At 46.3% G+C, this 14,151-nt stretch overlaps 1 protein-coding gene across 1 annotated transcript; it reads right to left on the bottom strand.

Annotated features, from left to right (window-relative positions):
* Positions 1-270: 270 nt before the first annotated feature.
* zgc:158376 (uncharacterized protein LOC100101643 homolog) lies at positions 271-13,628 on the bottom strand. Its single transcript, XM_054607188.1, is given in 14 exon segments — positions 271-2,525; positions 2,915-3,172; positions 3,557-3,718; positions 4,122-4,285; positions 4,614-4,755; positions 4,758-4,803; positions 4,847-5,848; positions 6,167-6,199; positions 6,479-6,664; positions 7,411-7,497; positions 8,447-8,590; positions 9,258-9,404; positions 9,406-9,456; positions 13,219-13,628. Coding segments are annotated over 13 exon segments (2,685 nt in total). The 5' UTR covers positions 9,442-9,456; positions 13,219-13,628; the 3' UTR covers positions 271-2,247.
* Positions 13,629-14,151: the final 523 nt, after the last annotated feature.

Raw genomic sequence — 14,151 nt, forward strand, 5'->3', positions numbered from 1 at the left:
ACAGAAGCCCATTTAGGCCAAAAACCAAACCGATAAAAAGTTGGAATAAAAATAAAGACTCATGATTATGAGACAGGGAGTCAGAAATATAAGATATTTAGCTTTGATTCATAAAGTCATGAACTTTACTCACTTTAAAAAAAAAAGAAAGTGAGTCTGAATGTATATATATATATATATATATATATATATATACACACACATACATATACATGTATATATATATATATATATATAATATAAATAAATAAATAATACATTATATCTCATTTCACTGTGCAGAGAGAATCGTTTACTTTTATTCCATCTTGTTTTGTGGCAGAAATGCGCTTCGTAATCTGAACATCTTCATCACGAGGAAGACCAACGGAGATCCATCAGATCAACAGGAAGTGAGACATGAAGGATCAGGAATGTGAGTTTTGGACTGGAGGCACAAAAATAAATTAAGAACAAACTCCTGAGAAAACACGATCAATAACTTCCCAATAGAACCTGATCACAGGAAGTATGAAGACGATGATGATGAACATCAAAGACAACGAGGGAAATATGAACGAATGAGGCGATCGTTGAAGACACTGAGGCTCAGATTCTCACACACGCACACACACACACGCACACACACACACACCTGAATGACCTTCACACCTTTGCTCCAAAACATAATAGTGTCACGTTGATCTGTGAGACGTTTAATGGAACAGTCTGACATTTACAGGGAGCAGGGGTTAGCCTAGCTTAGCACAAAGCCTGGGAGCAGAGGGAAACTGCTAGCCTAGCTTAGCCTGGGAGCAGATGGAAACTGCTAGCCTAGCTTAGCACAAAGCCTGGGAGCAGAGGGAAACTGCTAGTCGAGCTTAGCACAAAGCCTGGGAGCAGGGGGAAACTACTAGCCTAGCTTAGCACAAAGCCTGGGAGCAGGGGGAAACTACTAGCCTAGCTTAGCACAAAGCCTGGGAGCAGGGGGAAACTACTAGCGTAGCTAATCATAAAGCCTGGGAGCAGGGGGAAACTGCTAGCCTAGCTTAGCACAAAGCCTGGGAGCAAAGGGAAACTGCTAGCCTAGCTTAGCACAAAGCCTAGGAGCAAAAATACCAAAACAATCAAAATGGCAGTTCTTCTGACGTTTCATTCATGGTTTTGTTGAGGTGGTCTCGTTTGAATGAACTTTATTTGAATAGAGGATTAGTGTTTGTGTTCAGCGACCTGAAGACATTAAAAACATGTAGTGTGAGTCGCACGAATTAAAGAAGAATCCCTCTGCAGACACATGAGGACTGACAGAGAGGGGCATTGTGGGTAACGTGTACCAGACTTCATAGAGAAAAGACGCATTTTTGGAGCCTCAATTTAACATCTTAGGGCACTCACTGAGAAATAAATGAATGAAATGTTTAGCCTAGCTTAGCACAAAGACTGGAAGCAGAGGGGAACTGTTAGCCTAGCTTAGCACAAAGACTGGAAGCAGAGGGGAACTGTTAGCCTAGCTTAGCACAAAGACTGGAAGCAGAGGTGAACTGTTAGCCTAGCTTAGCACAAATACTGGAAGCAGAGGTGAACTGTTAGCCTAGCTTAGCACAAATACTGGAAGCAGAGGGGAACTGTTAGCCTAGCTTAGCACAAAGACTGGAAGCAGAGGGGAACTGTTAGCCTAGCTTAGCACAAATACTGGAAGCAGAGGGGAACTGTTAGCCTAGCTTAGCACAAATACTGGAAGCAGAGGGGAACTGTTAGCCTAGCTTAGCACAAATACTGGAAGCAGAGGGGAACTGTTAGCCTAGCCAGAGACAAATGTCAGACCGTCCTTATTATAAAGGTTCCTGTGTGTGTGTGTGTGTGTGTGTGTGTGTGTGTGTGTGTGTGTGTGTGTGTGTGTGTGTGTGTGTGTATGTGTGTGTGTGTGTGTGTGAGAGACGAGCAGGTGGATGACGGGCATGATGATTGGTCGTAGGATGGAGGGAGTGTTGGGGTGGTGTTTCAAAGGTCATTTACAGTAAACTACACATATATACACAGACCCATAAATGTACAGAGAACAAATATGTACATGCTCAGGGTTTCTACTATTACCAACAACCTCCCCAGAGATCCTCCTCCTCCTCCTCCTCCTCCTCACGGCAGGGGGAATGTTGCACATGTGCCTCCTCTTCCTCCTCCTCACCTGTCTGTAGTGTAAGGAGGTGGGAGGCGGGGCTTGTGGGCCGTCTAGACCAATGACTGAGTGTCCCGTGAATGAGAAGGACTTTAGCTGTTCTTTAGCAGCGTTCTGTCTTCAGGAGGACAGGAGGAGGAGGAGGAGGAGGAGGAGGAGGAGGAGGAGGAGGACGACGACGAAGCAGCGGCCGTGGTGGTGGCAGAGGAAGAAGAGGACGAGGAGGAGGAAGAGGAGGCGTTGTGCGGAGGGAAGGAGAGCAGCTGTCCGGTCTCAGAGGAGAGGAGGGAGCAGCAACGAAGATCCACCGTCTGGAGGGAGGAGCAGCGACGGAGCAACGACACACACTGCTCCGTCACCTTCACACAACCTGGAAGACAGACAGGGAGGGGAGAGGAGGTGAGACAGGGAGGAGAGAGGAGGTGAGACAGGGAGGAGAGAGGAGGTGAGACAGGGAGGAGAGACAAGGAGGAGGTGAGACAAGGAGGAGGAGAGACAGACAGACAGACAGAGAGGAGGACAGACAGGGAGGAGAGAGGAGATGAGACAGGGAGGAGAGAGGAGGTGAGACAGGGAGGAGGAGGAGGAGAGAGAGACAGACAGACAGACAGACAGACAGACAGACAGACAGAGAGGAGGACAGACAGGGAGGAGAGAGGAGGTGAGACAGGGAGGAGAGACAAGGAGGAGGTGAGACAAGGAGGAGGAGGAGAGACAGGCAGGACAGACAGACAGAGAGGAGGACAGACAGGGACTGACCTGCCAGGTTGATGTGGGTGAGGCCGTCCCTCAGGGGGGAGATGGAGGAGGTGAGGGTGAGGAGCGTCTGGTCACTGATGTTTCCACACTGGCTGAGGTCCAGGCGGCTCAGCTGAGGGACGTAACGCACCAACAGACGGGACGACGCGTCCGTCAGCTCCAAACCGGCCAATCGCAGCTCAGTCACATTCTGGAAACGCCCCACTCTGGTCTCACCGTGAGCTGGACGACCAATCAGAGACAAGTTCATGAACCGGGCTGAGTGGCCAATCAGAGGGCAGAGAACAGAAGCGGCCAACAGAGACATTAAAGGAGAGAGAGACAACTTTAAGGTTAGACAGAGAGACAGAGACAGAGACAGAGAGAGAGAGAGAGAGAGAGAGACAGAGAGAGAGAGAGAGACACAGAGAGAGAGAGAGAGAGAGAGAGAGAGAGAGAGAGAGAGAGAGAGAGAGAGAGAGAGAGAGAGAGAGACACACAGAGAGAGAGACAGAGAGAGAGAGAGAGAGAGAGAGAGAGAGAGCTTTAAAACAGGAGGGTTCCCTCTCAGGTGACGTGTGTGTGTGTGTGTGTGTGTGTGTGTGTGTGTGTGTGTGTGTGTGTGTGTGTGTGTGTGTGTGTGTGTGTGCGTGTGTCTCTCACCTGTCCTGGTGTCAGGTGGGGGGGCGAGCAGATCTCTCAGGTGAGAGTCTTTGAGGTCCTCAACTCTGCTGAGGTCCAGCAGCTTCAGACAGGGACAGATGGCCTGACACAGAGCGGAGACCGCCGGCCACGGACACCCAGAGACATTCAGCTCCAACAGACCTGAGGACAGACAGGTGAGACGGAGGTGAGACGAGAGGTGAGACAGAGGTGAGACGGAGGTGAGACAGAGGTGAGACGGGAGGTGAGACAGAGGTGAGACGGGAGGTGAGACGGGAGGTGAGACAGAGGTGAGACGGAGGTGAGACAGAGGTGAGACAGAGGTGAGACGAGAGGTGAGATGGGAGGTGAGACGGAGGTGAGACGGAGGTGAGACGAGAGGTGAGACGGGAGGTGAGCAGAACAATTCTCATTATCTGAAGAAGACTGTGAGGAGCAGCTGAAAGCTCCAGAGAAAGACAATAAGTGAACGTTGAGTTTAGATTTTTATGAACAAAGCTTTTCATGTTCAGGAGAGTTAATAAAGGTTTGTGGAGACAGAAGGTAAACAGGAAGTGAGGCACACCTGGTAGGCGGTTGATGAGCCACATCAGCTGTTTCTTGGAGATGTTGGTACAACCCAGGTTCAGGGAGACGGGCTGCCGGCGGATGATACCACTCAGCATGGGGGGGGTGATGGAGCGCTGCCGGCTCAGATCGATCTGAGTCCACAACCTCTTATCACAACACCTGAAGAAGAAACAAGAGGCAGGGTGAGGTCACAGGGTGAGGTCACAGGGTGAGGTCACGGGGTGAGGTCACGGGGTGAGGTCACGGGGTGAGGTCACGGGGTGAGGTCACGGGGTGAGGTCACGGGGTGAGTTCACGGGGTGAGGTCACGGGGTGAGTTCACGGGGTGAGGTCACGAGGGTGAGGTCACAGGGTGAGGTCACAGGGTGAGTTCACAGGGTGAGGTCACGGGGTGAGGTCACGGGGTGAGGTCACGGGGTGAGGTCACGGGGTGAGGTCACAGGGTGTGAGGTCACAGGGTGTGAGGTCACAGGGTGAGGTCACTCACCAGCGGCTCCAGGTGCGACACACCCTCATGCAGACACACAGCTCTCTCTGGCTCAGGTGAGTAAAGACTCTGAGCCACACGTCCCGTGTCATGATGTGGGAGGAGCCAGAGTCCAGCGGCAGGCAGCTGGGCTCGGGGCAGGTGGGGGGCGCACCAGGTGCCTCTCCATCTGAACGGGCCGGGGGCGAGGGGACGGCGGGGGGGGCTGCGCTTCATTATCTGGGAGCGGGGGCGAGGCGGGACGGCTGCGAGCAGGGGGACGCCGCCATCGCTGACATCATCAGGCTGCCTCCCCCCTCCCCGTTGGAGCTGGGGATGGAGGAGTTGCTGTTTCTGGACGTCTGGTTCTTACTGTTGCTACGGATCTTGTTGCCGCGGCTCCCGCTGCCTTTGGCCCCGCCCCCTCCCCCCACTGTGTCTGTGATTGGTGAGAACGCCGCTCGCGTTCTCCTTCTCTCCCCTTCCCTCCCCCTCCTGTCCCTCCTCGTGTCCGTCCGTTGCGGGCCTCCTGCCCGTTGCTGCGCTGCTTCCCCGTGAAGCTGTCGTGCTGCGAGGACGGAGGCATCTGATTGGAGGAGAGGGGTGAGGGCGGGGGGGGAGGCGGAGTTCTTCCTGCTCCTGTCAGAGGGAGGTGTGTCCTCCTCCTCTCCGTCCAGCAGTCCACCTTTACGTCCTCGCAGAGGTAACCCCGCCTCTCCTCCTCCCACTCTCCGTCGGGCCTTCTCCCCTCCTCCATGCTCCTCCTCCCGCAGCTCCTCCTCCCCCCTCCCTCCCTCATCCTCCGACTCCTCGCTGGCGCTGAAGCCCAGCTCGGCGAGACGTCGCTCCCTCTCTCGCTCCCTCTCCCGCTCGCTGCGACTCCTCTCTCGCTCCGTCCGGCCCCCGCTGCTGTTGCCGTAGACGACGGGAGGAGGCGGGGCAGGGGAGGAGGAAGAAGGGGAGGAGCCTCCTCCCGCCTGCTCCTCCCTGAGGGAGTCGTCGGAGTCGGACTCGGAGTCGGACTCGGAGCTGGAGGAGGAGGAGGAGGAGGACTCTGGCCGGCGCTCCAGCAGACACATCCTCTTAAAGCGCTCCAGCTTCTCCCTGTGGTGGGAGCGCTGGTCTGCACTGGACGGCCCCCCTCCTCCCCCCCCAGGTTGAGACGACGACGTGGAGGAGCCCTGTAGTCCTCCTGCTGCTGCTCCTCCTACCGACGAGGTGGGACCATTGGACTCCACCGCCTCCTGTTTGGGTTTCTGATGGAGAACCAAACGTTACGATCACGACTTCTTCAACAGTCTTTATAATAATAATAATAATAATAATAATTACAATAATATTAATAATAAAAAAATAATACTATTAATAATAATAACAATAATAAAAAATAATACTATTAATAATAATAATAAAAATAATATGAATAACAATAATATTAATAATAAAAAATAATACTATTAATAATAATAACAATAATATTAATAACAGTATTAATAATAATACGTATTCTCATTAATAACAATAAGTAATATTTGCATTCGTAATAATAATCATTATAAATAAATGTTTGGTACCTTTTTGAGGCGTTTCTCGTGGGCGCCCTTCATCTGAGAGAGAGAAAGGAAGCAGAGACAGTGAGACAGGAAGCAGAGACAGTGAGACAGGAAGCAGAGACAGTGAGACAGAGTCGGAGCTGTAGACAGGTTCAACGTAGAGCTGGATCATCAGATCATTTGATTTATTAAAACATGATTAAACTGTTATTGAGCTGCATGTGTTTAAGACTTTGATGTCATAATAACGTGACTGTGATGTCATCATCCGCTGACACAGTCTAACACATGGACATGGTTGTGGATCTGCTCTGTGATTGGTCGACACTCCACCTTCTTCTTGGTCCCGCTGTCCTGAGGCAGCTCCTTCTCCTTCTTCCTCTTGTGTCCCCCCTCAGGCCTCCCTCCCTCCTCCAGGGAGGGAGGGGCTTTCTTTTTAGGGGGGGGGTCGTCTGTGAGCTTCCAGCGGCCGACCTCCCCGTTATCCAGCCGCCGCTTCCCCAAGCCGTCCGCCTGGTCCTGGACACAAACATGAACCAGTGTTAGTACGGACGAGTACAGAAAATAAAAAAATACTATGAGAATGAAGTATTTTATGAGAAAAGTTGTAATATTTCATGAATGAAGTAATTTTAATTTTAGAATTTCAAAAGTCAAAAATAAATGTTAAATGTATATTTTTTTTATTAAATCAATTTTGTTTAATTTAAATTAAAGTTAAAATAAAAAAGGAAATTAAGTCTCTTATAAAATTATATTTTATTTTTCAGTACAACATTTCTTTTCCTTTTAAAAGTACAATTTAATTTTAAAAATATCAAAATAATTTTATAAACACATTTGTTTATTTCTTATGAGGACACCTGGTCACCAACCATCTGTGGTGACCTGGGTTCTGTATAAACCACAGACTGACGTAGTTACACCTTTATGTCGTTATACTGTTGATGGAGCAGCTACTATGTTAGCTTAGCATAGCACCAACCATCCAAACTCCACTCAGAAAACAAGCTTTTTAAAGTTGTCTGCTTGTCGTTCTGCAGACGGACATGAATTCAGACTTCTTACAAATCAACATCATGATGTAAATGTTTCAGTATATATATATATATATATATATATATATATATATATCCAGCTGGGGGACGGAGCTAAGCCCCTCCCCGTTCTCTCACCACACTAAAATGTTCTGGTGTGAGCTCACTAAAGCACCAATAAAGGATCAGCACTCATTCCAGTGGGACATGAACTGGTCTGACTCTTACCTTACTGGTTTTGCCCTCCTTGTGGCACTTCGGACACTCCCAGCAGTTTGGGATCTCATCGTTGATGATTCCTTCAGCTTTACCCATCTGATGATACACAAACAGTCAGCATATGATTATTACCATAATAACACAACAATGATAAGGATAATAATGATAATAATATCTATAATAATAAGGATAATAATAATATATTAACGATAATACTAATAAAATTGGTAACAATAATGATACAAATAATAACTATAATAATGGCAATTATAATAATAATAATAATGACGATAACGATAAATTAATACAAATAATGATAATAATAATAATTCTAATATTTATAATAACGATAATGATGATAATAAGGCTAATAATAATATATATAAGAATAATTACAATAATAATAATATTGATCATAACGATAATAATGAATAAAATAATAACTGATAATAATAAAATCAATAATACTGGTAATAATGATACAAATAATAACGATAATAGTAATAATGATAATAATTTATCATAATTATTATTGTTCTCATTATTATTATCATCATAATAAAGTCATTATGATGATAATAAAAAAACATTATTAACAATAACAATAACAATAACAATAATAATAATAATGATAATACGCCTTGTTTAAGTTTTACATCTTTTCTCTCTTGTTTTTACGGAGCTCTGTACGGTGGCCTGTTGAGGACACTTCTCACGTTGTTTACTTCATGTGGAATAGAGGACTGATCCACGGACACACAGGAACAAACCAGCGTTCTATTAACTCATTAAGTTCTTTTCTCTTCACTACATCTCAAACCGACTGAGAGGAAACGCTTTGTGTTTGACTCGTGGTTTGTTTATTCTCCTGGTCTCCATGGCAACAAATAAAGACCATTACCGCTACATTTGTATCAGTCAGAATACTTTAATGTGGAGACACAAACTTTCATTGTTATAATCGGGCTCTTATTTTGATAGTCCCCGGTAATGACGACAGGATGTTAACGTTGATGACGTTAACAATGATTTCAGCCTCACTGACCTTCAGACAGCTCGGGTGGATGATCTCGTTACAGATGGTGCACTCCATCAGCGAGAGGCTGAACTTCTCCTCCTCAGACTCCACCGTGTTCTCCTTACCCGCCTCCCCGCAGGAGAAACACACCGCCGTGTGAGGCAACACCGGCTGGAGACACAGACAGACAGGGGGGTGAGACAGGTAGAGAGACGGACAGGAAGAGAGACACAGATGAGACGGACAGGTGAGGAGGAACATGAGGAGCATCCATCCTCTCCTCCTCCCGTAACAAAAAACAATTAAAGGTTAAATAAACCAACCAACGGAAACAATATGAAGATCGGCTGAATCAGTGTGTGTGTGTGTGTGTGTGTGTGTGTGTGTGTTAAAGCATCTCTGAAACCACGGTGATGGATCAAAGCCAACTCTCTCTCACTCACAGCGCCAGTAACCATCTCTGGTTGCCATGGAAACCCAGCATCACCGCCTGCTGGGCTCTGAGCCGAAGCTATTTGAAGAATCGACACCAACAAAAAAGAAAAACATACACTCCTTAAAGGCAGTGTATGTGTGTCAGTATGTGTGTGTGTGTGTGTTAGTATGTGTTTGTGTGTCAGTATGTGTGTGTGCGTGTCAGTATGTGTGTGTGTGTATGTGAGTGTCAGTATGTGTGTGTTAGTGTGTGTCAGTACGTGTGTGTGTGTTAGTGTGTGTCAGTACGTATGTTAGTGTGTGTTAGTGTGTGTGTGTGTGTGTGTGTGTGCGTGTCAGAGTGTGTGTCAGTGTGTGTGTGTGTGTGCTTGTGTATAAGTGTGTGTGTGTGTGTGTGTCTCACCGCCGTGCACTGTCTCAGGAAGCAGGACTGCTTCATGCGTCCGGGCCCTCCAAACTTCTTCATGTCCTTACAGAAGTTGCACTCTCCACACTCCGTCCTCTTGCAGGCCTGGCAGCGCCGGCACCGCGTCCGCCTGCGCCTCGCCCCCCACCAGCCCCCCGCCCAGCGCCTTACTGCCCGACATCCCCGAACAAGTCAGCTGGAGACACAGAAAAAAGAAACAAACAGAAGAGTTAATGTAAGACGACAGCAGCTCGTCTCATCCTCCACTTCTGTCTGAAACAATACAAAGTTATTTAATAACCAGGATTCAAAGATGGCGGCTTGGAGAGCTGGGGCTCCTCTCATTTCTGATTCTGTGCCTCCTTGTTTCCTTGTCTCCTCCTCCTCCGTCTTTATCCTGTTATCGTTACGGTGGTACCATCTTTATCGTAATCATGGTACCATAAGTATGGTATTGTTATGATACCATTGTTACAGTGGTACCGTCGTCACCGCCGTGATACCATCTTCACTGTCGTGATACCAGCAGCACCGTCGTGATACCAGCAGCACCGTCATGATACCAGCTTCACCGTCGTGATACCAGCTTCACCAGTCACCGTGATACCAGCAGCACCGTCTGATACCAGCGTCACTGTCGTGATACCAGCAGCACCGTCGTGATACCAGCGTCTCTGTAGTGATACCAGCGTCACCGTCGTGATACCAGCGTCACCGTCGTGATACCAGCAGCACCGATACCAGCAGCAGCAGCACGTAGTGATACCAGCTTCACCGTCGTGATACCAGCGTCTTCACCAGTCGTGATACCAGCAGCACACGTCGTGATACCATCTTCACCGTCGTGATACCATCTTCACCGTCGTGATACCAGCCATCACCGTCGTACCATCTTCACCGTCGATACCATCTTCACCGTCGTGATACCAGCAGCACCGTCATCTTCACCGCCGATACCAGCAGCACACCGTCGTGATACCAGCAGCACCGCATACCATCTTCACCGTCGATACCAGCAGCTTCACCGTCGTGATACCAGCTTCACCGTCGTGATACCAGCGTCACCGTAGTGATACCAGCTTCACCGTAGTGATACCATCTTCACCGTCGTGATACCATCTTCACCGTCGTGATACCAGCAGCACCGTCGTGATACCATCTTCACTGTCGTGATACCATCTTCACTGTCGTGATACCAGCAGCACCGTCGTGATACCAGCGTCACTGTCGTGATACCATCTTCACTGTCGTGATACCAGCAGCACCGTCGTGATACCATCTTCACCAGTGATACCATCTTCACCGTCGTGATACCATCTTCACTGTCGTGATACCAGCATCACCGTCGTGATACCAGCGTCACCGTAGTGATACCATCTTCACCGTCGTGATACCATCTTCACTGTCGTGATACCAGCAGCACCGTCGTGATACCATCTTCACTGTCGTGATACCAGCAGCACCGTCGTGATACCATCTTCACTGTCGTGATACCATCTTCACTGTCGTGATACCATCTTCACTGTCGTGATACCATCTTCACTGTCGTGATACCATCTTCACTGTCGTGATACCAGCGTCACCGTAGTGATACCATCTTCACTGTCGTGATACCAGCGTCACCGTAGTGATACCATCTTCACCGTCGTGATACCAGCGTCACTGTCGTGATACCTGGTTACCATGGTCAACTACTGGATAGTATTGGGAGATTCCCGCTCTTAATGTTGAGCATAGGATGTTTCAACTTTCTCAATGTGCTGTGGCAGCTTGCAGTGTAACCACGGCAACCACAGAAACAACAGCCGCAGTAGAGGTGTGGAAATGTCTCGATTCTAAGACACAGCACGATGATTGACTCTGAATCGATGCAACATAAACAGGAGTTGTCGTTCCAGCTCACCTGGAGAGTCTGCTGTGGTCTGGTTTGTCTTGTTCCTCTCCTCTGATCTGTTTCAGAGGGCGGAGCTAAGAGACGACACTCGGCTGTCCACTAGCTTGTAGTCCTCACTACCATCAGATACAATCGTTAACCCCGTCGGGAGATGCAGTGTAGAGAGCTGTGAGTTAGTGACGGTAACTTACTAACTACAGGCTGCTAGCCGCTAGGCTAATTCACTCAGTGCTCTGTGAAAACCTTATGTTGGTAGATTTCAACACTCTTAGAATGCTCTGCGGAAAGATTAATGTTTGTTCTTGTGATGTTTTAGTGCTGAGGTCACAGATTGATGATGGAGATCAGGATACAGCCGAAATAAATAGGCTGGATCAAATAACCACATGGCAAAACCCATTTCTGTTTCCTCCTGAATAAAATACTTGAAGAAGGAAAAGTACTGAGAATCCTCAAACATTAAGGTGATTATTTATGATTATATATGATAAACATTAAGGTGATTATTTATGATTATATATGATAAACATTAAGGTGATTATTTATGGTTATATATGATAAACATTAAGGTGATTATTTATGATTATATATGATAAACATTAATGTGGTTATTTATGATAAACATTAAGGTGGTTATTTATGATAAACATTAAGGTGGTTATTTATGGTTATATATGATAAACATTAAGGTGATTATATATGATAAACATTAAGGTGATTATTGATGGTTATATATGATAAACATTAAGGTGGTTATATATGATAAACATTAAGGTGATTATTGATGGTTATATATGATAAACATTAAGGTGATTATATATGATAAACATTAAGGTGATTATTGATGGTTATATATGATAAACATTAAGGTGATTATATATGATAAACATTAAGGTGATTATTGATGGTTATATATGATAAACATTAAGGTGATTATATATGATAAACATTAAGGTGATTATTATGGATAAACATTAAGGTATATATGATAAACATTAAGGTGATTATATGGTTATATATGATAAACATTATTAAACAAACATTAAGGTGATTATTGATGGTTATATATGATAAACATTAAGGTGATTATATATGATAAACATTAAGGTGATTATTGATGGTTATATATGATAAACATTAAGGTGATTATATATGATAAACATTAAGGTGATAAACATATATATGATGGTTATATATGATAAACATTAAGGTGGTTATATATGATAAACATTAAGGTGATTATATATGATAAACATTAATTATTGTGGTTATATATGATAAACATTAAGGTGGTTATATATGATAAACATTAAGGTGGTTATATATGATAAACATTAAGGTGATTATATATGATAAACATTAAGGTGATTATTGATGGTTATATATGATAAACATTAAGGTGATTATATATGATAAACATTAAGGTGATTATATATGATAAACATTAAGGTGATTATTGATGGTTATATATGATAAACATTAAGGTGATTATATATGATAAACATTAAGGTGGTTATATATGATAAACATTAAGGTGGTTATATATGATAAACATTAAGGTGGAGCATCTGTTTACCTCATTATCTACAACATTTCATTAAGGAGCTTGTTTACTGTTCATGTTATTATTAACAGACTAATATATCCACCTGTGTTCCTCTTGTTGTCTGAGGATCAATAACGTCATGTTGTTAGCACAGCTAGCACAGGTAGCACATGTAGCACAGCTAGCACATGTAGCACATCTAGCACAGCTAGCACATGTAGCACAGGTAGCACAGCTAGCACAGGTAGCACAGCTAGCACAGGTAGCACAGGATAATGAAGATGCGCATCTGGCACCAGAGATTAGCAGCTAACAGCTAGCAGCTAACGGCTAGCGGCTAACGGCTAGCAGCTAGCAGGTCAGCACAGGAGACCTGCAGACCTGCACCGCGCCAGGTGTGTTGTTGGTTCAACTCTCGGCTCCCCCGGGGTCTGGTCCATGCTAGGCTCGTTAGCATGCTAGGCTAGCTGCCTGCTTCCTCCTCCCCGTGAAACAGACACACGAGAACCGGAACTCACCTCCGAGTCTCAGGTCGCATGCTCCGTGGCCGCTCATGAGAAGCCAGCGGTTAGCCAGCTAGCTCCAGTTAGCTTAGCGTCGGTAGCTTAGCTCCAGCTAGCTCCAGTTAGCTCCGTTAGCTCCAGCTAGCTTCAGTTAGCTCCGTTAGCTTCAGTTAGCTCCGTTAGCTTCAGTTAGCTCCGTTAGCTTCAGTTAGCTCCGTTAGCTCGCTTCCTCGTCTCCTCCTGCTTCACACGCGCCCCATGGCCGCTCCTCCAGCGAGACCACAGGATCGATACCGACCAGAGAAGAACGCAGTGCTGCTGAAGCTCGCTCTCTCTCTCTCTCTCTCTCTCTCTCTTTGTGTGTGAAGCTCTCTCTCTCTCTCTCTCTCTGTTTGTGAAGCTCTCTCTCTCTCTATGTGTGTGTGAAGCTCTCTCTCTCTGTGTGTGTAAAGCTCTCTCTCTCTCTCTCTCTATGTGTGTGTGAAGCTCTCTCTCTCTCTCTCTCTATGTGTGTGTGAAGCTCTCTCTCTCTCTCTCTCTATGTGTGTGTGAAGCTCTCTCTCTCTCTATGTGTGTGTGAAGCTCTCTCTCTCTCTCTGTGTGTGTGAAGCTGTGTGTGTGTGAAGCTCTCTCTCTCTCTCTCTATGTGTGTGTGAAGCTCTCTCTCTCTCTCTATGTGTGTGAAGCTCTCTCTCTCTCTCTCTCTATGTGTGTGTGAAGCTCTCTCTCTCTCTCTATGTGTGTGTGAAGCTCTCTCTCTCTCTCTATGTGTGTGTGTGAAGCTCTCTCTCTCTCTCTATGTGTGTGTGTGAAGCTCTCTCTCTCTCTCTGTGTGTGTGTGAGCTCTCTCTCTCTCTCTATGTGTGTGTAAAGCTCTCTCTCTCTCTCTATGTGTGTGTGAAGCTCTCTCTCTCTCTCTCTCTCTCTCTCTCTCTCTCTGTGTGTGTG

This window comes from Anoplopoma fimbria, chromosome 11, assembly GCF_027596085.1.
Source record: "Anoplopoma fimbria isolate UVic2021 breed Golden Eagle Sablefish chromosome 11, Afim_UVic_2022, whole genome shotgun sequence".
NCBI lineage: Eukaryota > Metazoa > Chordata > Actinopteri > Perciformes > Anoplopomatidae > Anoplopoma > Anoplopoma fimbria.